This window comes from Saimiri boliviensis, chromosome 1 (genome assembly GCF_048565385.1).
Source record: "Saimiri boliviensis isolate mSaiBol1 chromosome 1, mSaiBol1.pri, whole genome shotgun sequence".
In the NCBI taxonomy this organism is placed as follows: Eukaryota; Metazoa; Chordata; class Mammalia; order Primates; family Cebidae; genus Saimiri; species Saimiri boliviensis.
The window spans coordinates 73,916,624-73,942,345 of NC_133449.1; the positions used below are offsets into that span (position 1 = coordinate 73,916,624).

The 25,722-nt window shown below is 35.7% G+C and overlaps 1 protein-coding gene across 1 annotated transcript in view; it reads left to right on the top strand.

Moving 5' to 3' along the window:
• The window catches only part of VPS54 (VPS54 subunit of GARP complex), a 100,937-nt gene that overhangs the window by 29,135 nt on the left and 46,080 nt on the right, over positions 1-25,722 (top strand). Inside the window, exons 8-12 of the mRNA XM_003922695.4 lie at positions 8,145-8,271; positions 10,063-10,170; positions 13,001-13,056; positions 15,041-15,137; positions 24,865-25,205. Of these exons, the coding sequence (XP_003922744.1) occupies positions 8,145-8,271; positions 10,063-10,170; positions 13,001-13,056; positions 15,041-15,137; positions 24,865-25,205 (729 nt within the window). The remainder of the gene's footprint in view (positions 1-8,144; positions 8,272-10,062; positions 10,171-13,000; positions 13,057-15,040; positions 15,138-24,864; positions 25,206-25,722) is intronic.

Genomic DNA, 25,722 nt, shown 5'->3' on the forward strand with positions numbered 1-25,722 from the left:
CCCAGGCTGGAGTGCAGTGGCACAGTCTTGGCTCACTTCAACCTCCGCCTGCCGGGTTCAAGTGATTCTCCTGCCTCAGCCTCCCGAGTAGCTGGAATTACAGGTGCCCACCACCAGCCCCTGCTAATTTTTGTGTTTTTAGTAGAGATGGAGTTTTACTATGTTGGCCAAGCTGGTCTTGAACTCCCGACCTCTTGATCTGCCCGTCTCAGCCTCCCAGAGTGCTGGGATTACAAGTGTGAGCCACCGCACCTGGCCTAACTTTTACTTTTAGTAGAGATGGGGTCTTGCCATGTTGCCCAGGATGGTGTCGAACTCTTGAACTCAAGGCATCTGCCTTCCTTGGCCTCCCAGAGTGCTGAGATTACAAGCATGAGCCACCGTGCTCGGCCAAAAAGGTATATTATTTTTAAAAAGACTTTCAGATGTTCTGATTGTCTACATTTTGCTCAATATCTATTTTTTTAGAATCACATGTGTAAAGAATGTTATTTCTTTATGTAAAACATTTCTGTAAAGTTTCCTATCAAATATCATTTTCAGTATGTTTATAACTGTTTAAAAATTTGGTAACAGAACTTGAGTCAACTTCTAATAAACATATAGCAAATAATGTTCAAAAACAAAAATACTCTTAAAAAATGTTTTTATATTCAAGGAAGAATACTGAATCATACTTGAAGTAGTTTAAGATTGGTTATTATGGCCCCATTCTTTTGCTTGCTGTTTGTTTTAAATTTATGTCAAATCCTATATGATGATTTACTTTATTGACTTTATCTTTCCTTTTACTAAAGGTTGTTAGATATCAACATTAGTAACTTTCTTGTATAGCCTCACAGATATTTTTAAGGCCATTTAACTTTAGAAGCCTAAGAATTAGTTTTGGATGCTTTATAGATTGATTTGTAGCCAGAAAAATATGTATTAGAGGTCTCTTATGGTAACAAAAGCATTAGGTTATAAGCCATTCTCCTTGGTTTATTAAAATAATTATATTTCTTATTTCCCATTAGGAAATAAGAAATATTCTACTTGAATTTCACACTCTTTTGTCTTTTTTATATCAGAGTCCAAATTTTAGTCATTTTGTGGGCCATATACTAAGCATAGGGTCTTACTTGAAATAAGAAATCTTTCAGTAGGACAAGCAAAGGATTCTTTTGAATTAATTTGTTATTAATCTTTCCATTGCAATAAAAAAATAGTCTTTCCATTTTATAGATCATAGTCCAAGTTTTGCTTTTGGCTATAATGTTCTTTCTATTGCTTTTTAAAAATGTTCTTAAATGTATGTATATAAACATATATAAATATTTAATATATTAGATATGTATATGTATAATATAATACCTATAGTCTTGCTTTGTCACCCACGCTGGAGTGCAATGATGTAATCATAGCTCAACTGTAGCCTTAAACTCCTGGTCTCAAGTGATCCTCCTACTCCAGCCTATTGAGTAGCTAGGACTATAGATCTGTGTTGCCATGCCAGGCTAATTTTTAAATTTTTGTATAGAGCTGAGGTCTCACTATGTTACCCAGTCTGGTTCTATTGCTTTTAATGGGAACTTTCATATGAAAATTTTTCAGTAATTAAATTACCACAAACACAAATCTCTATTTTCAAAAAAGAATTTTACTAGTTTTATTTGGGTACCATTTTTCTGTGTACTGTTAACCTAACATCACAATTTTTTTTTCTAGTTGTTAGTAGCAAATAATGCTTATGTATGTCCTCTTTTTTCTCATTCTTTCTGTATTTTTTGACTTTGAAATATTTTTTTGTGTAAACTTTTTTGGTGACTTCTGAGCTCCCAGAACACCTTATTTATATTCTCTAATGAAATTTTACAGCCTTCTACCATGTTTTATGATTGTGTTTTTACTTTAAATCTTTCTATTGGGCTTTGAATTTAAATGTCGTGAACAAGAGCCATGTTGTACACATCTTAATACATATTTGTGAAATCTATGTGTTCAGTATATTACCAAATGTATCTTGACAATAATTCTAGTCTTTTTTTTTTCTTTTTTCCTTCCTATAATCATTGTCCCTAATTTCCCATTTATAGTCTATATGACTGTGATCCTTAATCCTGGCTGCATAATAAAATCTCCAGAAGAGCTTTTAAAAAAGTATGCCAAACCCCACCCAAACCAATTAAATCAGACTTTCTAGAGGGTAAAACTTTAGCATCTGTATTTTTTTGAAAGCTCTCTGGGAGATTCTAATGCGCCCTGTAATTGAGAAGCCTGGTTTATAATTATTGTTGAGTACTAAACTTTTTCATGAGTTGTAGTTAAAGTGGTGGCATCTTCCTATATTAAATTTGTTATTTTTAAAACAAAATTTTCAACTAACAGATCTTCCTGTCTCTATTCAAAGAGGTTTCTACTAATGGATTGGGGGTATGATGTATCTGTATAAGTTCCAAAGTTTTGATTTCCTCTCTTCAGAACTTGAAGGGTAATTTTGACTCATTGCATAATTCATAATTATTATAATGATTCTTTTGTACATTTGTTGAATTTGTGAATTTTAAAAAATTTGATTTTACTGCCTAAATTGTTGCAAAATTGGGCAATTTTAATTATTAGGACATAAATATTTTTAACCATTACTCATGAAATGAAATTTTGCTATCTATTACCAATAAAAGTGGTAATCGTTGAAACAGTATATATCATTTATATACTAATTTAACTAAAACTATTGCTGAAGCTAATGGCATTCCATTATAACAATTATTTGATCACCCTTTGAAGGACAATTCTTACAAGATTAGACAGGATAAATGCTAGATTCTTTTTATTTAGCTGTTTTCAAAATAATGAATTGGAAACCTCGCATCCTCCAAAGATAACTGATGAATTTTTAAAAATATAATAAATACATGGATTTGCTTGCAAAGTATTGTAAGTTCTTTGTTTTTTAATTTTTATCAGTGTTCAAATTGACCTATTATTTGAATGAACTTGAGGAACCTCCTGTAATCTGCCATTTGCCTAACAAGCCCTAGTTTCTTTTGGTAGGAAATGATATTTAAAAATCCATCTGGGTAGTAGGAATATTCTTGCTACTGGATTGGTCATTATTTTTAGGCCTTTGTAGTGGACAGAACTGGGAAATAATTTTCTTTCTTAAGTGACTTTAAAACAGTAATTTATTCATCTCATGTGGCATATATTTTTAGGAAAAGAAGAGGAAAGAAGTCCAGTATTGTTTGAAGTAATAATATTGTTCTGAGAACAATCTGTGTATGTTGTGGGATATCTCATGTGGGGTATGTCTTAAGGAAAAGAAGAGAAATAAAAGCTCTATATTTGTAGTAATAATATTGTTCTGAGAACAGTATGTGTATGTTGTGGGATAAATGAGGAATTATGTTGGTGTCATTAGGAACTACAATTTTCAGCCTAATTAAAAGGAGGTTGAAGAAGTAAAAACCATATCGTCATGAATTTAAATTGGAAGTATCAGTATGACCCCATTTTTTCTTCCCCATAACCCCTACCATAAGTCACCATTTAAAAGTTTTAGTTTATATCTGTCCATCCATTATCTGTCTGTCTCTCATCTTAGATAAGCATTAGCCCACTGTACATATTGTTCTTCACCTTGCTATTTTCACCTTATAATATACTCTGGGTATTGTATAGTGCTCTACAGCATGCATTCTCAAGGGGAGATACTACCTCAAGAGGGCAAACATTGGTTCTTAAAAAAAAATGTTAAATATCACAATGGTGTGTGACCCTCCAAAGGGCCATAGTAAATAAACAGACACATAATATATCTGTGGCATTAAAATTTCATAGGGGTGGCTGGTTGTGCTGGCTCACGCCTATAATTCCAGAACTTTGGGAGGCCAAGGCAGGTGGATCACTTGAAGTCAGGAGCTCAAAACCAGCTTGGCCAACATGGTGAAACCCTGTCTTTACTAAAAATACAGAAATGATCAGGGGGTAGTGGCACATACCTGTATTCCTAGCTACTCGGGAGGCTGAGGCACAAAAATTGCTTGAATCTGGGAGGTGGAGGTTGCAGTGAGCTGAGATCATGCCACTGTACTCCAGCCTGGGCAACAGACTATCTCAAAAAAAAAAAAAAAAGATTTCATAGGGTTGTGTGTGTGATTAGAAAGGCTTCTGGAGGGGAAATAATGAAAAAAAAAAAAAAACTTCTCTATAGCAGTATGTATAGATATTTATCAATTCTTTTTAAAGTGTGTAATATCTATTTAAAATAAATGCATTATGATTTATTCAACCAGTTCCCCATTGGTCAGCATTTGGGTTGTTTCTGTTCCTTTACTGTTACCAGTAGTAGGGCAATTAATGTATGTTCTTTGGTATTTTTGCTCATGCATCTAAGAAATGAGATTCCTAGGTCAAAATTCCTCTGTAATTTTGCTAGGTATTGCCAAATTCCTCTTGTGACAATGGTTTAGTTTGTGCCAGTGGATATATTCTAAATTAGTCTACTGTAAGATATTGATGCCATTTATGAGAACCTTTTTAGTCTATTAACTTTAAGAAATAGAATTTTCATGTTGTAAGATGCAAACTTATTTCACTTACCAGATTTGTTTCATAATTATCACCACTCTTACTTACCGTATGTTGTTTATAAAACAAGAATAATACATCTACCCAAAAGGTCAAATGGTTTTTACTAATTTTTTAAAAATTGTGTTATTATCTCATCTTTCTTGATAAATACAGTTGCCAATATTAAGGATTTCTTTTTCAAGTAAATATAGTATAGATATATTTTATGTTTTAAAAATTTTATTGTAATATTAAATTTAAATGTTTTTAAACTGCTCCAACAGAGTTTAAAAAATTTTTTTCCCCTGAGATAGAAATATATTTTCCATTGGACTATTTCACTTAAGTTTTGAAATTCTTTGGACCAACTAGATTATCTAGGTTTCTTCACCTCATTGCTTTTATACAGCAGTTTGAAAATATAGTAAAAATCCCTTTGTATATCTTACGTTTTTCAGTCTTGGGTTTCAATGACTTTCAGTTTAATGACCTGAGGGATGTTGCACAGTAACTCTATGAGAAAGAGTGAATTGAGTTCCTCTGTACATGTAATCCTTCAGATATTTATTTGCACCCAGAACAGGGCCTAGCACAGGGTAGGCACAAATACTTGTTGAATAAATGAATGGTTAGGGAGCTACTACCATTAATACTCAGCAAGTGGTTAATAAGGAAAGGACTTAGAATGTCAGTATTTGTCTGTGGAAAACAATAATAAATTTACCCATTAACCAGGTTTTCTAGAACACATTTAACTATTTGGAAGTTAAAAATACACCTTTGACCTTGAACAACATGGGTTTGGACTCATGGGTCCATTTAAACATAGTTTGTTGTGTTTTTTTTTGCAGTAAATATATTAGAAAAGTTTTTGGATATTTGTGAAAGTTTGAAAAAACTTACAAATGACATAGCCTAGAAATATCAAAAAAATTAAAAATTACATATGCCGTGAATGCATAAAACATATATCAGTACTAGGCTATTTTATCATTTACTACCATGAAATACACACAACTCTATTAAAAAGGTAAAATTTATTAAAACTTACACAAACACAGAGCTGTACATGACCCCATTCATGCAGTATTAAATCATAACTGCAAAAAACTATGGTACATATTATACCACTGTAATAATTTCATCCCCACCTCCTGTTGCTACTGTGGTGAGCTCAAGTGATGCTAATCGTCTACATTTGAGCAGTTTATCTCTCTAGTAAATTGAGTATCACAGTAAAAAGTGATCTTACAGTTTTTTGCATATTTTTATTGTTTTTAATACATACTATAAACCTTAAATAACACCATGGGACCCACACACTAAGTTCACTGGTGATGCTGGAAGTACTTCCTAGAAGCAGAGAAACGTTGAGACATTTACAATAAAAATTTTAATTCCTTTATGTGTGTAGTACATTGAGGTGTCCAATTGTGGTTGCCCACCTTTTCAGGATAAATGAATTTGGTGTAAGGACCACTGTTTTTTTTAAAAAAAGGAAATTTGTGAAGTCCTCACTTGAGCTACAACAGAATTTGTTGTTGTATATGACTTCACAAATAAAAACCTTGTACTTTTTGCAAGTACCTTTTAAATCTAGTATTGAAAATACAGATTTTCTGTAGGTGTAGCCTTACTATGAGAAAGGCATACCAATAGACTCCAATGTAATTTGAGAAAAAGCTAAGATATCAAATGAGAATTAAAAGCAAAAGGAAAGTGAAGGATCTAAAGCTGGAGAACTTAATGCCAGCAAAGGATGGTTTGATAATTTTAGAAAGAGATTTGGCTTAAAAAAATATCATGATATCAGGAGAAGCAGCTTCTGCTGACAGAGAGGCAGCAGATAAGTTTCTGGATGCCATTTAGAAAATAATGGAAGAGAAAGAATATCTACCCGAAAGGTTTTACTGCAGACAAAAGTGCCCTAATCTGGCGGGGGGAAAGCTACAAGGAACATTTATTAGGTAAGGAAGAGAAGTGAGCACCAGAATTTAAGGCAGGAAGGGATAGGTTATCATCTCTTACTGTTTTGTGCAAATGAAGTCAGGTTTATGATCAGGACTGCCCTTATCTACAAAGCTGCTAACCCACAAGCTTCAAAGGGAAAAGATATAAATAACAGCTGCCAGTTTTCTGGTTGTACAACAAAAAGCCTGGATGAGAACCCTTTTTCTGGATTGGTGCCACTGGTGCTTTGTCTCTGAAGTTATGAAGTACCTTGCCAGTAAGAGACTGCCTTTATCATTCTTTTGGTGTTGGACGATGCCCCTGTCCACCCAGAACCTCTTGAATTCAACCCCAGAGGTGTCAGAATGGTCTCCTTTCCCCAAACATAACATCAGTAATCTAGCTTCTAGATCAGAGAGTCGTAAGTACCTTTACAGCTTATTCCATGCACTACTGTATGGAGGGGATTATGAGTGCTATGGAAGAGAACCCCAATAGAACATCATGGAATTCTGGAAGGATTACACCATTGAAGGTGCCATCATTGTTAAAGAAAAAGTTATGAAGACCATAAAGCCTGAAACAATAAATTCCTGCTAGAGAATACTGTGTGCAGATGCTGTGAGCCAATCAAGGAAATCATGAAAGAGATGGTGGATGTTACAAATGAAAAGGTGAGGAATGAAGTGTTTCAAGATAAGGATCTTGGAGAAATTCAACAGCTAATAGATACCACACCAGAGGAATTAACAGAAGATGACTTGACGGAGATGAGTGTTCTCAAACCAATGCCAGACAATGAGGAAAAAGATGTAGAAACAGCAGTGCCAGGAAACAAGATGACATTAAACAGTCTCGCAGCAGATTCCCGTTATTTGAGACTGCTTTTGACTTCTTTTATGACATGGACCCTTCTGTGATATGGGTGCTGAAACTAAAGCAAATGGCGGAAGGAAGATTGTTACCATATAGAAAACAAACATTTCTAGAGAAATGAAAAAGCAAAAAAGTCAGAAATTACAATGCATTTCTGTAAAGTTTTACTGAATATGCCTGCCTCTTCTGCCTCCACTTTCAGCTCCTCTGGCACCCTTAAGATAGCAAAACTAACTCCTCCTCTTCCTCCTCCTTCTCAGCCTCCTTAATGTGAAGATGACCTTTATGATGATCCACTTCCACTTAGTCAATAGTAAATATATTTTCTTTTCCTTATAATTTTCTTAATAACATATTTTCTCTAGCTTACTTTATTGTAAGAATATAGTATATGGTACATGTAATATAAAAAATGTGTTAATTGACTTTATGTTATTGGTAAGGCTTCTGGTCAACAGTAAGCTATTAGTAGTTAAGTTTTGGGGTACTCAAAAGTTATACACAGATTTTTGACTGCAGTGGTGGTTGGTCCCTCTAAACTCCATGTTGTTCAAGGGTCAACTGTAAAGAGAAAAATGGAATTTAGAAGATGAAATGGAATGTTTGTAGTTATTTTGGTAAGTTAAAGGATTTCAGTTTTTGAAAACATCACATTATTGCATAGGTACTGTCAGCTGGAAAAGTTTTGCCTACTAGTTCCCTTGATTGTGAAGTTAATTTGCAATTTTTATGAATATATATAGCATTTTTCTCTTCCTTTTTAGGCATTTGGGATCACAGCTTTGTGAATTAGAAAAACTGATAGATAAAATGATGATTGCAGAATTTTCTACTTACTCTCACAGTGACTTAAATAGACCACTGGAAGATGACTGTCAAGTTTTAGAAGAGGTATGTGTTTTAACTGTGGAATGAAGTTGATGTCATTGCTTAACAGTCTTATTTAGAATACATTTTTCTCAGATTATAAGAAGCAAAATTAAGTTTCAAGGGCTATCAGACCTATGAAGCCCTTCACTAGCTGTGTGACTTTAGCAAGCACCATAATTGTTCAGAATCCTATGGAATTAGAGAATAAAATAACTTTATAGCTTAATTAGAAATTATAGTTAAAATGAGCTTCAGAACAAGTTAAAAATACAGATATAGGATGAATTAATTTATATTCTGTGTGCGTATGCTGGAGCTTGTCTTTTATAAAAAGTGATCATAACTTTGGGAGGCCGAGGCGGGTGTATCACGAGGTCAAGAGATTAAGACCATTCTGGTCAACATGGTGAAACTCCGTCTCTACTAAAAATACAAAAAGCTGGGCATGGTGGCGCGCACCTGTAGTCCCAGCTACTCGGGAGGCTGAGGCAGGAGAATTGCTTGAACCCAGGAGGCAGAGGTTGTGGTGAGCCGAGATCGCGCCGTTGCACACCAGCCTGGGTAACGGGTGAAACTCCGTCTCAAAAAAAAAAAAAAAAAGTTATCATAGTTGGGCACAATGGCTCATGCCTGTATCCTAGCAGTTTGAGAGGCTGAGGTGGGAAGATTGCTTGAGCCCAGGAGTTTAAGACCAGCTTGGGCAACATAGGGAGATTCCATCTGTACAAAAAATGAAAAATTAGCTGGATGTCGTGGTACACACACACCTGTAGTCCCAACTACTTGGGTGGCTAAGGCGAGAAGATCACTTGAGCCCAGGAGTTTGAGGATGCACTGAGCCATGATCATAATACAGTGAGATCCTGTCTGAAAACAAAACCAAAATAGTGGTCATTATAATATGGTAATTATCCATCATTCAAATTCCTGAGTACCTATTACGAACATGTTTTTTATATATGCATATACAAATAAATCATATCCAAGCGTCACTTAGCTGATAACTTCTCAGTGTTAATCACTGCCAACAACTAGTAAAGAATCCCAAAAACTCTGACAACTGTCTAAGTAAAGAAACTTTCATACATGTTAGCAGTTGACTTCCCACTGAGAGTCCAGGTCATTATTTTAGTCTTCTAGACCATGAATTAAAAAGCACAAGGTCCAGGTGCAGTGGCTCAGGCCTGTAATTCCAGCACTGTAGGAGGCTGAAGCTAGAGGATCATTTGAGCACAGGAATTTTGAGATCAGCCTGGGCAACACAGTGAGTCTACAAGACAAATTTCAAAATTAGCCAGGTGTGGTGGTGCATGCCTGTAGTCCCAGCTACTTGGGAGGCTGAGGTGGGAGGATTACTTGAGTCCAGGAGATCAGAGCTGCAGTGAGATGTAATCATGCCACTATACTGGGCAACAGACTGGGACCCTGTCTCAAAACAAACAAAAAAGCAAAACCCAGAAAAACCACAGGGCCCATGGAGTATTTATTGGTCATCAGAGTGTGAGAAAGATATTTTCTACTTGTTGAAACGAGAACAAAAAATATCCTTGTATAGTTTTGCCCCCAAACCAGCTTCATTGGTTCACTATGGTAGGATAGGATTTATCCCTACCAGTGTTTTAGAACACTGACCCCAAAAATCTCATGGTAAGATTGCTATGGGACAGGGTTTTCAGGCTTCTAGAAAATATTGTGTGCAGGATAGAGATCTGATGATCAAACAGAACTCTTAATGCTGAATATTTCTACCTCTAAGTAAAATTACTTCATATTTAAAATGTCAAGTTACATGTTCTTACTTTATTTTAACAGGAAAGACTAGTATCTCTTGTATTTGGACTCTTAAAACAAAGAAAACTTAATTTTTTAGAAATCTATGGTGAAAAAATGATTATTACAGCAAAGAATATCATTAAACAGGTAATCGTGCATTTTTATTTGATATATTTTGGTCTGAAACCTTTGTGAAGTGTATTTTATGTTATCCTAGTAATTTTATATATATGTGTGTGTGTGTGTGTGTGTGTATATATATATATATATATATATATATATATATATATATATATAGTGTAATAGTAATATGGTTCATTTATTTCAAAATTGAAAATACAGAAAAATAGAAGAAAGAAAAGCATAGCCCTATCAGCCAAAAGATTATTGCTGTAGGAATATTTCTCTGTGTAGTTTTTTCTGATTTTCTTATGCTGTCATTATGTGTATATGATTTTAAACATATATTTCAGTTAGAGTCATAAGCATTTTCTCATATTCTTATTTATGCTTTTAGGAACATCATTTGTAATGATGTGTAAAGTCCCATTAACATTATGTTGAATCTACTTAACTTTTCCTCTGTGTTGAATATTTAGGTTGTTTTATAACTTGATACAATAAATAGCACTGTGACAGACATCTGTGGTATAAAGTTATTTTGTTTGTTTTTCATACTTAAGACTGTTGGTTCTTAGACTGATTCTTGGAAGTAGAAGTATTGGTCAGAGAGTGAAAAGTATTTTTAAGTTATTTGATATATAGAATTTAATTTGTTTTAAAATATTTTGCCAATTTATACTCCCACCAGCAGTAGACAAATGTTCATTTCCTTTTTAGCTGAATCTCTAAGAAAGTATAAATTAAAATCCCTGTGTTTTTCAGTATTACCTGATCTTTGTTTTGACTTTTTTCACTCGGGTAAATCTTATGCACTGAACTTCAGTTTTTTAAAATATATATGAAAAAGATGATATAATTTGAAATTTATCTATTAGGCTTAGTTGATCATTTGCATTAGGTTGAATGTACATATATGAGTTTTTAAAGTTTAAATAAAATCAGTTTAAAATTTAAATAAGCAAAAAAAATTATAATCATCCCCTCTTTCAAGCACTGATTAAAACACTGTATATTTAAATTGGTACAACCACTTTGAAAAATTGTTGGCAGTATGAAGTAATGCCAAATATGCATACATGTTGTGACTCAGCATTTCTATTCCTAGGTATGTACCAAACAGAAATATGTATATAAGTTCACCAAAACACAGCAGGAGAATGCTCATAACAGTACTACTTATAATTTTAAAAACTGGAAACAACCCAAATTCCATCACCCGTAGAAAGGATAAGTAGAATTGTGGTGTATTTATACAATGGAATGCTATACATTAATGAGAATTAATAAATTACACAAAATAACATAAATGAATATTGTAGACATAATATTATAGACATAATGTGGAGCCAAAGAAAGCAGACACAGAAAAGTATACATTGTATGATTCCACTTATGTAAAACCAAATGCAGGCAAAATTATTCTATAGTTTAAAAATCAGGACAGTAGTGTATTTTGGGAGTAGAATAGGGGAGGATCTCTAGGGTATTAGCAGTGTTCAATTTCATAAGCTGAGTTCTGATTACACAGATGTACTCCATTTGTACAAAAGTATTGAGCTGTAAACAATTTGTACAATTTTCTGTATATATATTTTACACAATTTCTAAAAATTAGTATGTTTCAGTTCCCAGACTTCAAGTCTAAGTATTTATTTATTTTTTATTTTATTTTAAACTGTTGGTATATTACAAGGAAATTTAACTTCCAATATGAATTTCATTTGTGATTTTAACATGGGGCTTACATCTTGTTCGTAAGTATTTTAGTTCTGCTTTTCTTCTGTATGATTTTGAACAGTTTTGAATAGTAGGCGATTTTAATTATTACACTTCAAACATACTCTGAAATGATTATTTAATTGACTACTTGTAATGCTGCAGTTTTTCAGACACCTTCAGAGATACATAAGATATAAAAATCTGGTAAAATAATTATTGTAGTCAGTAAGAGCCCTTAAATTTTTTTATTTTATTTTAAGTTCAGGGGCACGTGTACAGGTTTGTTAACGTAAGTAAATGTGTATTATGGGTTTTTTTTGGGTATAGATTCTTGCTCACCCAGCTATTAAGCCTTGTACCCATTAGTTATTTTTCAGATCCTTTCCCACCTCCCACCCTTCACCCTCCGATAGGCTCCACTGTGTGTTGTTCCCCTCTATGTGTCTGTGTGTTCTCATCGTTTAACTCCCACTTATAAGTGAGAACATGCAGTATTTGGTTTTCACTTTCTGCTTTAGTTAGCTAAGGATAATGACCTCCAGCTCCATCCATGTCCCTGCAAAGGATGCGATCTCATTCTTTTTTATGGCTGCATACTATTCCATGGTGTACATGTGCCACATTTTCTTTATCCAGTCTATCATTGATGGGCGTTTAGGTTGATTCCATGTATTTGCTATTGTGAACAGTGCCACAATAAACATACATATGCATGTGTCTTTAATAATAGAACAATTTGTATTCCTCTGGGTATGTAACCAGTAATAGGATTGCTGGATTGAAGGGTATTTCTACCTTTAGGTCCTTGAGGAAGCGCCACATTGTCTACCACAATGATTGTACTAATTTACACTCTAATCAACAGTGTATAAATGTTCCCTTTTCTCTACAACCTTGCCAGCATCTGTTATTTTGACGTTTTAATAGTAGCCGATATGACTGTTGTAAGATGGTATTTCATTGTGGTTTTGATTTGCATTTCTCTAATGATCAGAGATGTTGGCTGCATGTTTGTCTTCTTTTGAGAAGTGTCTGTTCAAGTAAGGGTCTTTTTAATGTACAAATGGGACATGGAATACTTAGCATTCGAAAGACAGTTAATCAAATTGTTTTTGTTTTTTCCTAAATTTTGCAGTGTGTGATTAATAAAGTTTCACAAATAGAAGAAATAGACACAGATGTTGTTGTGAAGTAAGTATAAATACATAGATTGGTGGTTATCAGTCAGGTAAAAGATGATACATGCAAATTAGAATAATTTGAGGTAGATTTAGTAAAGGAATTATTTACTAAGGTGTGAGCAGAGTATAGGAAAATCACAAGCGGCAGTGCAGAACCTTTAAGGGACAAGGGAAGACAGCAGTTAACAGAACTGAGGAGAAAGGTAGTTGAATAAAAGCTATCACATTGAGTAGAGGGAAGCAGTTATACTGGGCAACCCTTGAGGAGAGAGCTAGAGGAGTAGGTACCTTTACTCCATAAGGGCTCCTCACTGACCAAGCCCACAGATTAGCCTCCCAGAGTGGAGAACAGGATGGAGAGGGACAGAACATAGATATGGAGAGGTGAAATTGAAGATAATTCATTACAGGGGCATAGCAAGTATTACATTTAAATTGCTATGTAATTCATCTTCTAATTGGCTTTGAGTAATTTGAGTTTATGATTTTGAATTGCCCATGTTTGTATTTTTTTATTTTCACCCTAGAAATTCCTTTTCTTGGCCAGGCACATTGATTGATGCCTGTAATCCGAGCCCTTTGGGAGGCTGAGGTGAGAGAACCACTTGAGCCCAAGAGTTCAAGACCACCCTGGGCAATAAAGTGAGACCCCCATCTCAAATGAAAATAAACATTAGAAAATAAGTTGGGCATGGTGACACATGTCTGCAGTCCCAGCTACTCAGCAGGTAAAGGTAGAAGGATGGTTTGAGCCTGGGAGGTCCAGGCTTCAGTGAGCTGTCTGTGATTGTGCCACTGCATTCCAGCCTGGGCTGTGTAGTAAGATCCTGTCTCAAAAATGAAAAAAAGACAAAAGAAATTCATATTCTGTTCTTTTAAGAGATAGTGATAAATATTTTGTAACTGAATTTCTTGTTCATATGGATATTTAAATGTTTTTAACTGGCTTAGATATGAATAGCAATATGTACTAGTATGAAGCTTTCCTGGGCCAAACTGACAGAACAGAGATTATGGATTATTAATTTCCACACTATTACCTAGGGAAAACTCAATTTCAGAATTAGTCAAAGCAACTATAATAATGAGAGAATTGTTAGTGGTTGGAAAAAAATGAGTCATTGGGACACTGTTAGAACCCCAATGGATGTGGAGTTTAATTTTCTTCTTCCCTAGGAAAGTTTCTCAATATAAGTAGAGAACTTACGTATATCAAGTGTTGCAGTATTTTTTTATTATAAACTCTTTGCTGAAGCTGCATTTATTAAAAGTTTAGAGTAATAGTTCATTTTGGTACTGTAAAATACATTTAGGGAATGAATTATATTTTGTATTACTTTTTTCACTTTGAAGTTAATTTGTATCAACTATCAATATTAATATTGGCTGCTGCTTATGTGGTACTTTTAAAAATGTGTCAGTCATTGTTCTAAGTATTTTTTATTAACTCATCTAATATTTCCAACATATAAGATAGGTTCTATCACTTTCCTCATGTAAGATGAGAAACTTGGAGTATGGAGGGTTTAAGTCACTTGCCAGAGCCAAGAGCTGGCAATTCCAATAAGTTGTTGGTATTTTAAACCAAGGCATTGTGGCTCCAGTGCTCTTAACTACCATGCCATATTACCTCTCATGATATTTTTAAAGTTGAAGTTAGCAAAGCAGATTATTAAATTTTGGGGAGAGATGTTATGTTTCCATTTTTATTCCAGAGTATATCTTCACATTTATTTCTCTATGGTTTATTCATTCAGTGGTCATAAAGCTTGTTGAATTGAAATTGATACATGATATAGTTAACTTACCAGTCTTAAAAATATTTAAGTAAGTCATAGCTCTTTAGTAATTGACTTCTTCAACATTTTAGTTAGGTATCTAGATAAAATTGCATTTTATCACTAGATAGTATTTAGTCTCATTTCTTCCACTTTGTAGATGTTATATTGGCCCAGAGACAATCATTATTTTTGTTTGAATTATTTTTTTTCTAGGCTTGCAGATCAGATGAGAATGTTGAATTTTCCCCAGTGGTTTGAGCTGCTCAAGGATATTTTCTCTAAGTTTACAATTTTCCTACAGAGAGTTAAGGTAAGCTTATATCTTAGTTTGTCCAGAATAGCCCTAAAATTAAGTCATCTTTCTAGATATATAATATGTAAATAAAGAATCAAGCTAGAATAAAACACAATTTTTTTTTGTATTTTTTCTAAAGAGGCTTGGTTTTAAATAAAGTATCTCAAAGTTTGACAATTTTAATTTATAATTTAATAACTAAGAAATATGCTTACTTGACATTAAATATTATACAGTAATATTTCCTCTGGTGATTTTTTGTTTTCCTTCTAGATTATCTAGAGGTACAATATTGTTAAACACTCCAAAATCCACCCCAAACCACCAATTTTGCTATAAATTCAATGTTGATATAATAGGGCTTTTAAATGTGTTGTTCATATTCAAATTATCTTGCTAATTTTCTTTCTGTTTTTTTCTTTTTGAGATGGAGTCTTGCTGTCACCCAGGCTAGAGTGCAGCGGCATAATCTTGGCTCACCGCAACCTCCGCCTCCTGGTTCAAGTGATTCCCCTGCCTCAGCCTCCCAGGTAGCTGGGATTACAGGCACCCGCCACCACTCCCGCTAATTTTTGTATTTTTAGTAGAGATAGGATTTCATCATGTTGGCAAGGCTGGTCTTGAACTCCTGACCTCAAGTGATCTGCTCCCCTCAGCCTCCCAAAGTGCTGAGATTATAGGTATGAGCCACTGCACCTGGCTGCTAATATTCTTTATTTAGATTTTTATTTTATTTTTTGGGGAGGAATACAATCAAGCATCATGTATAATATTTAGTCATTTTGTCTCTTTAGTCAAGCCACTTAATTTTAAACCACTTAGTATAACTAAAAGAACAGGTCATATAGCATTTTACAGAAGATGTCAGACTCTAATATATATTGATTTGAATCACCAACATATAATCGCTTTGTTTTAAGAAGAACACAGGCCAGGCCCAGTGGCTTACAGCTATAATTCTATCACTTTGGGAGACCAAGGCAAGAGGATCACTTGAGCTCAGAAGTTTGAGAACAGCTTGGGCAACGTAAGGCGACTTCATCTCTGCAAAAAAAATTTTTTAATTAGCCAAGCATAGTGGTGCCACCTGTAGTCCCAGCTACTTGGGTGGCCGAGGTAGGATGATCACCTAACTCCAAGGCTGCAGTGAGGTATGATTGTGCCACTGCACTCCAGCCTGGCCAACAGAGCAAGACCCTGTCTCAAAAAATGGGCTGGGCGCAATGGCTCGTGCCTGTAATCCCAGCACTTTGGGAGGCTGAGGTGGGCGGATCACGAGGTCAGAAGTTCAAGACCAGCCTGACTACCATGGTGAAACCCCGTCTCTACCAAAAATACAAAAATTAACCAGATGTGGTGGCGTATGCCTGTAATCCCAGCTACTCAGGAGGCTGAGGCAGGAGAATCGCTTGAGCCTAGGAGGCGGAGGTTGCAGTGAGCCGAGATTGCGCCATTGCACTTCAGCCTGGGTAATAGAAAGAGACTCCGTCTCAAGAAAAAAATGAGAAAGAATACAGTCATTAGAAATTACCATGTGTAACAGTTAAAAGGGGCCATTTGTGAAATTAGATATTCTTGAAGTCATCAAGTGTTAGCATTGTGTTTTATATGCCAATTAATATCCTCAGCATCTCCTGAGTACCATGTTAAATAGTGCAGGAGACGTTGGTACCTGTGTATAACATGAATTTTTCTTGATTCACATTGGAGCAATGCTAAGTTACATGTGTAAGCTCTCCAACCAGGTTCACAAAAGTTTTGTAGAATGTGATTCACTGTGCTTTAGACTGTTTCTAAAATGTTGATCCTACCTATTAATAGTGATAGACACAAATTCATGTCTATAGATGTTCAGTAATTAGGCCAAGTTTTCAGTTATATTCTGACCATGACCTCGTCATCACACACTTCAATTATTGCATGTCTAGATATATAGAACTCTTACATTGCGTAATGTAGAATAGACCAACTTTCTGCCAGTAATTTTTTAAAGTACAAGTGAGTCCTCAGTGTCATGGATAGGTTCTTGGAAACTGTGACTTTAAGTGAAACAACTCACACCAAAGCCATTTTTTCATTCATCATTATAGTAAAACATTTCCTTCAATTTTTTAAAAATAGCATTGAAGGAAACGGTGTTATCTGAGAACCTGCTGAACATTGTTTCACTTAAAGTTACACTCTCCCAGAACCTATCATCCATATTAAGTGAGAATTTACTGTAGTTATTCCACTTTAAGGCTCTATGTCAGTTAAACTATAAGTAGAGTTATTTTATGTATGTACATATGGAAACTGATTGATTATAGTTGTGATTTCCCATTTTCACATTTGGACCACTTAAATTAGTACTCATGTACAACATCTTTGCAGATGACATATGAAATATGGTACTTTTTTCTGTGAAAGAAGTTTGTGAGTCTATCAAGTATTATTTCACTGAAAAATAATGTTAATTACAAGCTGTTCATTTTTACTGAAGAATTTAAAAATAACTAAAAGTTGGAGAGAACCCAGATGTCTAACAATAGAGAAATGGTAAAATAAATTATGCTTGACACATTCTTTACCATGGAATATTATATACAGCCAAGGATTTTTAATGGTAGGAGAAAATACATACATTGTGATATTCAGTTTAAAATGTAAGGTATAGGGCAGGGCGTGGTGGCTCATGCCTGTAATCCCAGCACTTTGGGAGGCTGAGATGGGTGGATCACAAAGTCAGGAGATTGAGACCATCCTGGCCAACATGATGAAACCCCGTCTCTACTAAAAATACAAAAATTAGCTGAGTATGGTGGCATGTACCTGTAGTCCCAGCTGCTCAGGAGGCTGAGGCAGGATAATCACTTAAATCCAGGAGGTGGAGGTTGCAGTGAGCCGAGATTGCACCCCTGCACTCCAGCCTGGTAACAGAGTGAGACTCTGTCTCAAGAAAAAAAAGAAAGCAAAAGCAAGATAGAGATGTACTTATATAGTCGGATCTCAGCTGTGTCAAAAAAATTTTTTAAAAATCTTTTTATCTTCCTAGAACAAGGAGAAAGCTTGGCCTTTTTTGTGGTTTTCTTTAGCTGGTCAGATTATATGTCATGTAACATTTTTATTCTTTGCTATTTTCCCTAAATTTTCTATAAAGAGAAGTATTTTATAATCAGAAAAAAATTGTTTTGTTTTTTAATAGCATTTCCACATTACAGGAATAGACTGTTTGAATTTATTTGATTTACTGGGGTTAATAATTTACCTTCCTACATGCTTGCATTTATTTCTTTAAGACAAAGGATATCCTATATGTCACTTTAGTATTATACTTTTTTGTGGGGTAGGGAGAGACAGAGTCTTGCTTTGTTGCCAGACTGGAGTGCTGGAGGGCAGTGGCACAATCTCAGTTCACTGCAGTCTCCACCTTCCGGGTTCAAACAATTCTCAGCCTTTAGAGTAGCTGGGATTACAGCATCTGCTACCTCACCCAGCTAATTTTTGTATTTTTAGTAGAGCCGGGGTTTCACCATGTTGGCCAGGATGGTCTCAATCTCCTGACCTTGTGATCCTCCTGCTTTGGCCTCCCAAAGTGCTGTGATTTAGTATTATACTTTATAAAAGAAACTAAAGCATAAAATTTCATCCAGAATTTACAATAGTTTTTTATTTTGAATGGATAAGTAATAAAAGATTGGGATTTATGAATTTTGTATTTGAGTAATTGTTAACAACTTGAGGATCTATTACTGTTGATTGTATTTTTTTAGTATAATTTATTTTTGGTCATGGTAAAAATAAACATAAAATTTATCTTAACTGTTTTTAAGTAGATAGTTCAGTGTCATTAAGTTCATTTGCACTGTTGTGCTGCCGTTACCAACATCTATCCACAGAACTCTTTTTATCTTGTGAAACTGAAACTCTGTACCTAGTAAATAATAACTCTGGGGCTGGCGTGGTGGCTTCTGCCTGTAATCCCAGCACTTTGGGAGGCCAAGATAAGTGGATCATCTGAGGTCAGGAGTTTGAGACCACCCTGGTATCATGGTGAAACCCCATCTCTACTAATAATACAAAAATTAGCTAGGCATGGTGGTGCATGCCTGTAATTCCAGCTATGAGGCAGGAGAATTGCTTGAATCCAGGAGGCAGAGGCTGCAGTGAGCTGAGATCACACTATCGCACTCCTGCCTGGGCAACAAGAGTGAAACTCCATTTCAAAAATAATAATAATAACAACTCTGGCCAAGCTGGGGCTGAAAGTCCCAACCTTCTAATCCTGCCTTAGTCTTTCGGGTGACCAACCTTCATCCTCAGGCTGTGTAGGAGCCCTGGGCTACTGGTCATCTCTTTAGCATACGAAAACGTTTTTACCACTCGAGATTCCAAGGCTTTTAAGAGCTGTATGCCAGGAAATAGGGACAAAAACTAAATATAGGCCTGATATAGCTCATGCCCACAATCCCAACACCTTGAGAGGCTGAGGTCGGAGGATCATTTGAGGCCAGGAGTTTGAGACCAGCCTTGGCAACCTAGCAAGACCCTGTCTACACCACACAAACACACACACACACACATACACACACACACACACACACACACACACACACACACACACACAGACCAGCCTTGGCAACCTACCAAGACCTGGTTTACACCACACACACACACATACACACCCCAGCCTTGGCAACCTAGCAAGGCCCTGTCTACACCATAGTAGCCCACGCAAGACCCTGTCTACACCACACACACACACACACACACACACACACACACACACACACAGAGAAAGAGACCAGCCTTGGCAACCTACCAAGACCCGGTTTACACCACACACACACACACACACACACACACACACACCCAGCCTTGGCAACCTAGTAAGACCCTGTCTACACCACACACACACCAGCCTTGGCAACCTAGCAAGACCCTGTCTACACCACACACACACACACACACACACACACACACACACAGACCAGCCTTGGCAACCTACCAAGACCTGGTTTACACCACATACACACACACACACACACACACACACACACACACACCCCAGCCTTGGCAACCTAGTAAGACCCTGTCTACACCACACACACACCAGCCTTGGCAACCTAGCAAGACCCTGTCTACACCACACACACACACGCACACACACAGACCAGCCTTGGCAACCTACCAAGACCTGGTTTACACCACACACACACAAACACACACACACACGCCCCAGCCTTGGCAACCTAGCAAGACCCGGTTTACACCACACACACACACACACACACACACACACACACACACACACCAGCCTTGGCAACCTAGTAAGACCTTGTCCACACCACACACACACCAGCCTTGGCAACCTAGCAAGACCCTGTCTATACCACACACACACACACACACACACACACACACACACACACCCAGCCTTGGCAACCTAGCAAAACCCCATCTACACCACACACACGTTCCCTCTTTCCCCCATCCCCTGGCAACCACCATTCCACTTTTTTCTACTTTCTGTCTCTATGAGTTTGACTATTCTAGGTATTTCACATAAGTGAAATCATACAATATTTATTCTTTTGTGACTGACTTATTTAATGTAGCTTAATGTCCTCAAGGTGCCATCTGTGTTGTTGTGTGTTAGAATATTCTTCCTTTAAGGCCGGGCGCGGTGGCTCAAGCCTGTAATCCCAGCACTTTGGGAGGCCGAGGCGGGTGGATCACGAGGTCAAGAGATCGAGACCATCCTGGCAAACATGGTGAAACCCCGTGTCTACTAAAAATACAAAAAATTAGCTGGGCATGGTAGCGCGTGCCTGTAATCCCAGCTACTCAGGAGGCTGAGGCAGGAGAATTGCCTGAACCCAGGAGGCGGAGGTTGCAGTGAGCCAAGATCGCGCCATTGCACTCCAGCCTGGGTAACAAGAGCGAAACTCCATCTCAAAAAAAAAAAAAAAAAAAAGAAAAAAAAAAGAATATTCTTCCTTTATAAGGCTGAATATGAATAATATTCCATTATATGTGTATATACTACATTTCGTTTATCCATTCGTTTGTCAATGGACACTTTGTGTTTCTTTCTTCTTTTGGCTATTGAGAATAATACTGCTATGAGCATGCCTATGCAAATGCCTCTCTGAGGCCTCCTTTCAGTTCTTATTTTTGTCAATCCCAGAAGTGGAACTTATGGATTATATAGTAATTCTATTTGTAATTTTCTCGGGAACCTTTACACTGTTCTTCATAGCAGCTGTACCATTTTATATTTCCATCAATAGTGCACAAGGGTTCCAATTTTTCTATATCCTTTCCAACACTTGTTATTTTCTGGATTTTGTGAGAGTAGCCATTCTAATGGGTATGAGGTGGTATTTCCCTGTAGGTTTAATTTACATTTTTCTAATGATGAGTGTTGTTGAGCATCTTTTTATATGCTTATTCGGCATTTTTATGCCTTTTTTGGAAAAAATGTATGCCTATTATTTAATGGGGTGGTTTGTTTTTTAGTTGTTGAGTTGTAGAAGTTCTTTACATATTCTGGATATTAATCCTTTATCAGATATGTGATTTGCAAATATTTTCTCTCATTTCGTAGGTTGCCTTTTTACTCTGTTAATGGTGTCTTTTGATGCATGGAAGTTTTTCTATGTTGATGTAGCCCAATTTACCTATTTTTTTGTTGTTGTTGCCTGTGTTTTTCATTTCATATTGAAGAAATCAGTGCCAAATCCAGGGTCATGAAGCTTTTTCCCTGCATTCTCTTCAAAGTGTTTTATATTTTTAGATCTTATATTTAGGCCTTTAATCGACTTTAGTGTTTATATGTGAGATAAGGTCTACATTCATTCTTTAGCATGTGGATATTCAGTTTTCCCAGTACCATTTGTTGAAAAGACTGCCCTTTCTGCATTGAATGGTTTTGCCACCCTTGTCAAAAAACATTTTATTATATATGTGAGAGTTCATTTTGGGGCTCTCTGTGTTCTATATGTCACTCTTTATGCCAATACCACACTGTTATGATTACCGTAGTCTTATAAGTTTTGAAATTAGGATTATAAGATCTCCATAATTCATTCTTTACTATTAATTGTATTTTGACTTTTTATTAAATTCTTGTTTGTTATTTGCACCCTATGGATTAGGCTGATTTTTATAGGTAAAACAGAAAACAGCTTTTAAATGCAGCTTACCTTCTTTTCAAGGAATTGTTAGCTTATAAATTTCATTTTATTGTATGGACAAATAATTCTAGTCTTTCATTTCAGAATGACAATATCAGTTGTCATTATGGCTATCAATGTAGTTACCAGATATTTCATTCACTCCATTCTCAAGATTGGAAAATTATATTTCGTTTAGCTGTCCTGGTGTTTTTGAAACATGTACTTGTCTACAGACTGTGTAAATGATAGTTCAGAAAGTAAACCATGTATCTACTGTTGAACCTATTATATATTTGAAAATCTTATTTTTTGAATACCAGTCTTCTGGCATTCCTAACCAAGAATGGCTTTGGACTTGGAAAAAATAATTAAATCTTCAAAAGTGTAAGATACGCTGAAAACAGCAAAGAAGAATCCCTAAGAGAATAGCTGATATACTTTATACAGAAAATTTTAATAACTGTATAAGCTAAGATGTTATTAAAAGGAATGAAGTATTCAAACTAGTTTAAACAATGCAAGGAATGTATTGGCTCTGGTAATTAAAAACAAGTCCAAGACTAGGAAGGGCTTCATGCATGGTTTTGTCTTGATTCTCCAGCTTAGTTTCTCTGTTTCCAATTCAGCTTTGCCTTTCTCTTTCCTCTTGGCTTCATCAGTTCTAGGTCTGCCACATTTGCCACAATTCTATACCATCTAGAAGTTTTCTATTTTTTACTTAGAGTTTTACTTCTTCAGTCAGCAAATGAAACTTCTTTTGAGCCAAATTTACAGTTTTTCACCTGGAGTTATTCTTCTTAAGTCACCAAATGAAAAGTCCTTGGCTTTAATTGATTGAACCAGTTTAGGTCACATACCCTGTCACTGTGGTCAGGAAAAATGCTGTGCACTGATTATTAGTTTAAGTCTATATTTTCTTCTCATCTCTAAGCTAATCATGAGCAAGGAGGTTGGGAGTACACTGAGTGGGCTATTTAGGACTGACACTTGAAGCTGGAAGGTGGGCTTCTTTCTACTCAAATGACATGGCTATTGTACCATGGAAAAAGTGATGTAGGATAGATGTTAGATAGGTCTATCATCATGATCTTTTTATTTTAAAAAGTTAAAATTGGCAAGACAGGTAAGGAAAAAGAAAGGCAAAAAAAAAAAAAAAGATGAGGGAAGTAAGTATATCAAGGATTGGACAGCAGCGAGGGTTAAAGCAGCAGTAGTGGAGCAGCAAGTTTCTGACAATAGAGAAGTTAGTAAGCAATGAAGAAAGAAAAAAATGGAGTATTCATAGTAGACACTTTGGTCCTAAAGCTCTTGAAGGCTATATCTTCTGTGTATTGTGTAGGCTATTGTTTCATTTAAAATGTTTTCAGTTCCAAATAACAGGAAACACAACTCAGAGTGTCTCAAATAGTTAAGGGGATTTATTAGTTCATATAACTAAAAAAATACCCAGAGGTAGATCAGCCTTTAGGTGCTTCATAGAGAGATTGTTGATGTCATCAAGGCTTGGCTTTATTTCTTTGCAATTCTCTCTTCTATGTACCTTCCTAATCATTAAGCTCAGATCGTGGTGGTTCCAGGTACTTGACCTGAAGTTGGAGTCTGCTTCCCTTGAACCATGTAGATTACAAAATACAAATCAAGGTTTTGAGAAAGGGAGAAACAAATTGTAAGACTATAACTGTGAATGTTAAAATAGACAAGTAGCCTTTTATTTCTTAATTGTCCATAAAGACATTAGTTTACATAAATTTACTCTTCATTCACCTAGCTTTCAGTATTTATTGAGTACCTCCTATTTGCCAGGCACTATTCTAGGTATTAGGATTATAGTGTCATGGAATGGAACTAACATTCTAGTAGAAGGAGATCTAGAATAAACAAAGATGATTTTAGATAATGATAAATTGTTGGGTTTTTTTAAACTTACTTTTTTGTTTTTTACAAAAGCTGGATAATGGGATAGAGTTGCCGAGAGGAGAGTCAGGTCACTTTCTCTTTGAGAAAGTGACCACTGGTGCCAGAACCTCAGTAATGAGAAAGAAATATGTGCAAAGATCAAGGTGAAAAGCATTCTGGACAAAGGAAACAGCAAAGGCATTGAGGTGGGAACAATCCTGGAATGAGGGAAGAGTAGAAAGGAAACTAGAATGTCTGGAGAGTAGTGAGTAAGTGAGAGAATAGATGAGAAAAGGAGAGAGATAAGTAGGGGCTAGGCATGGTAAGTGATAGGGCAGGCATATCAATGTATATGATTATCTGACGGGCAAGTTATTTTATGTTTAGTGTAACATTTTTAGGAGGTCAGAGAAATATGCAGCATATTTTAGGGAGATTTCCATTTTAAAAATTAGTTAAAATATCGGAATTTTATTTCTAAGCTTTAGTGAACCCATTTCTCCTGGGCAGTTCTTTTTCATGTCACTTTTCCTATGTAATAAAAAAGATCGTTAGAAATTCTGATACACATGACTGACTCATTTATGATTATAGACGTACAAAATTACATGCACAGTATTCTCTTTTGGGAACTTCAGGTAACAGATATTTTACATTCCTTAAAAGTATGTCCTATTTTCTTGTAGGCAACGTTAAATATCATTCACAGTGTTGTTCTCTCAGTTCTTGACAAAAACCAAAGGACTAGAGAATTGGAAGAGATTTCACAACAGAAGAATGCTGCAAAAGATAATTCACTGGACACAGAGGTGGCTTACTTAATCCATGAAGGCATGTTTATAAGTGATGCATTCAGTGAGGGTGAGATAACACCTGTAGCAGTTGACACTAACTCTCAAAGAAATGCATCTCCAAATAGTGAGCCCTGCAGCAGTGATTCTGTATCCGAGCCAGAATGTACTACTGATTCTTCATCCAGCAAAGAGCAGACAGCATCATCTGCTATTCCAGGAGGTGTGGATATTCTGTGAGTATAGTGGCTACTGCCAAATTGACAAGATTTTGAGTCATGTTATTAATGGCTTCAGTTAGATTGATTTTTCAGTTTATTGAAAAACCATGTAAATTTTAGAATTTGACAAAAATATATTTTATGAAACATATCTTTTTTTTAAAAAAAAATGTGTGAGAAGTAAGGCGGTGAGCATTGGAAGTAACCGAGAATTGTAGAGTTTTAAGACTGGAAAAGAACTTTAAAAACCATTTTATTCAATGCCCTCATTTCAGTGATAAGGTAATTGATGCCCAGAGAGCTTCAATGACTTACTTAAAGTGACTAGTGGCAGAACATTTACTGGAACCCAGGTCAGCTATTACTTTGGTTTTTTTCTTTCTTCTGTGTCACCTTTGTAATTTATATGTTGTGAAAATCTGTTTAATTTATAACTTTCGGTTTTTCAAAGACATGAATTTCCAATTGGATCACGTCTTTTCTTAAACCTTATTTTTAAAAACTTCTTATTTTGAAATAATTTCAAATTTAC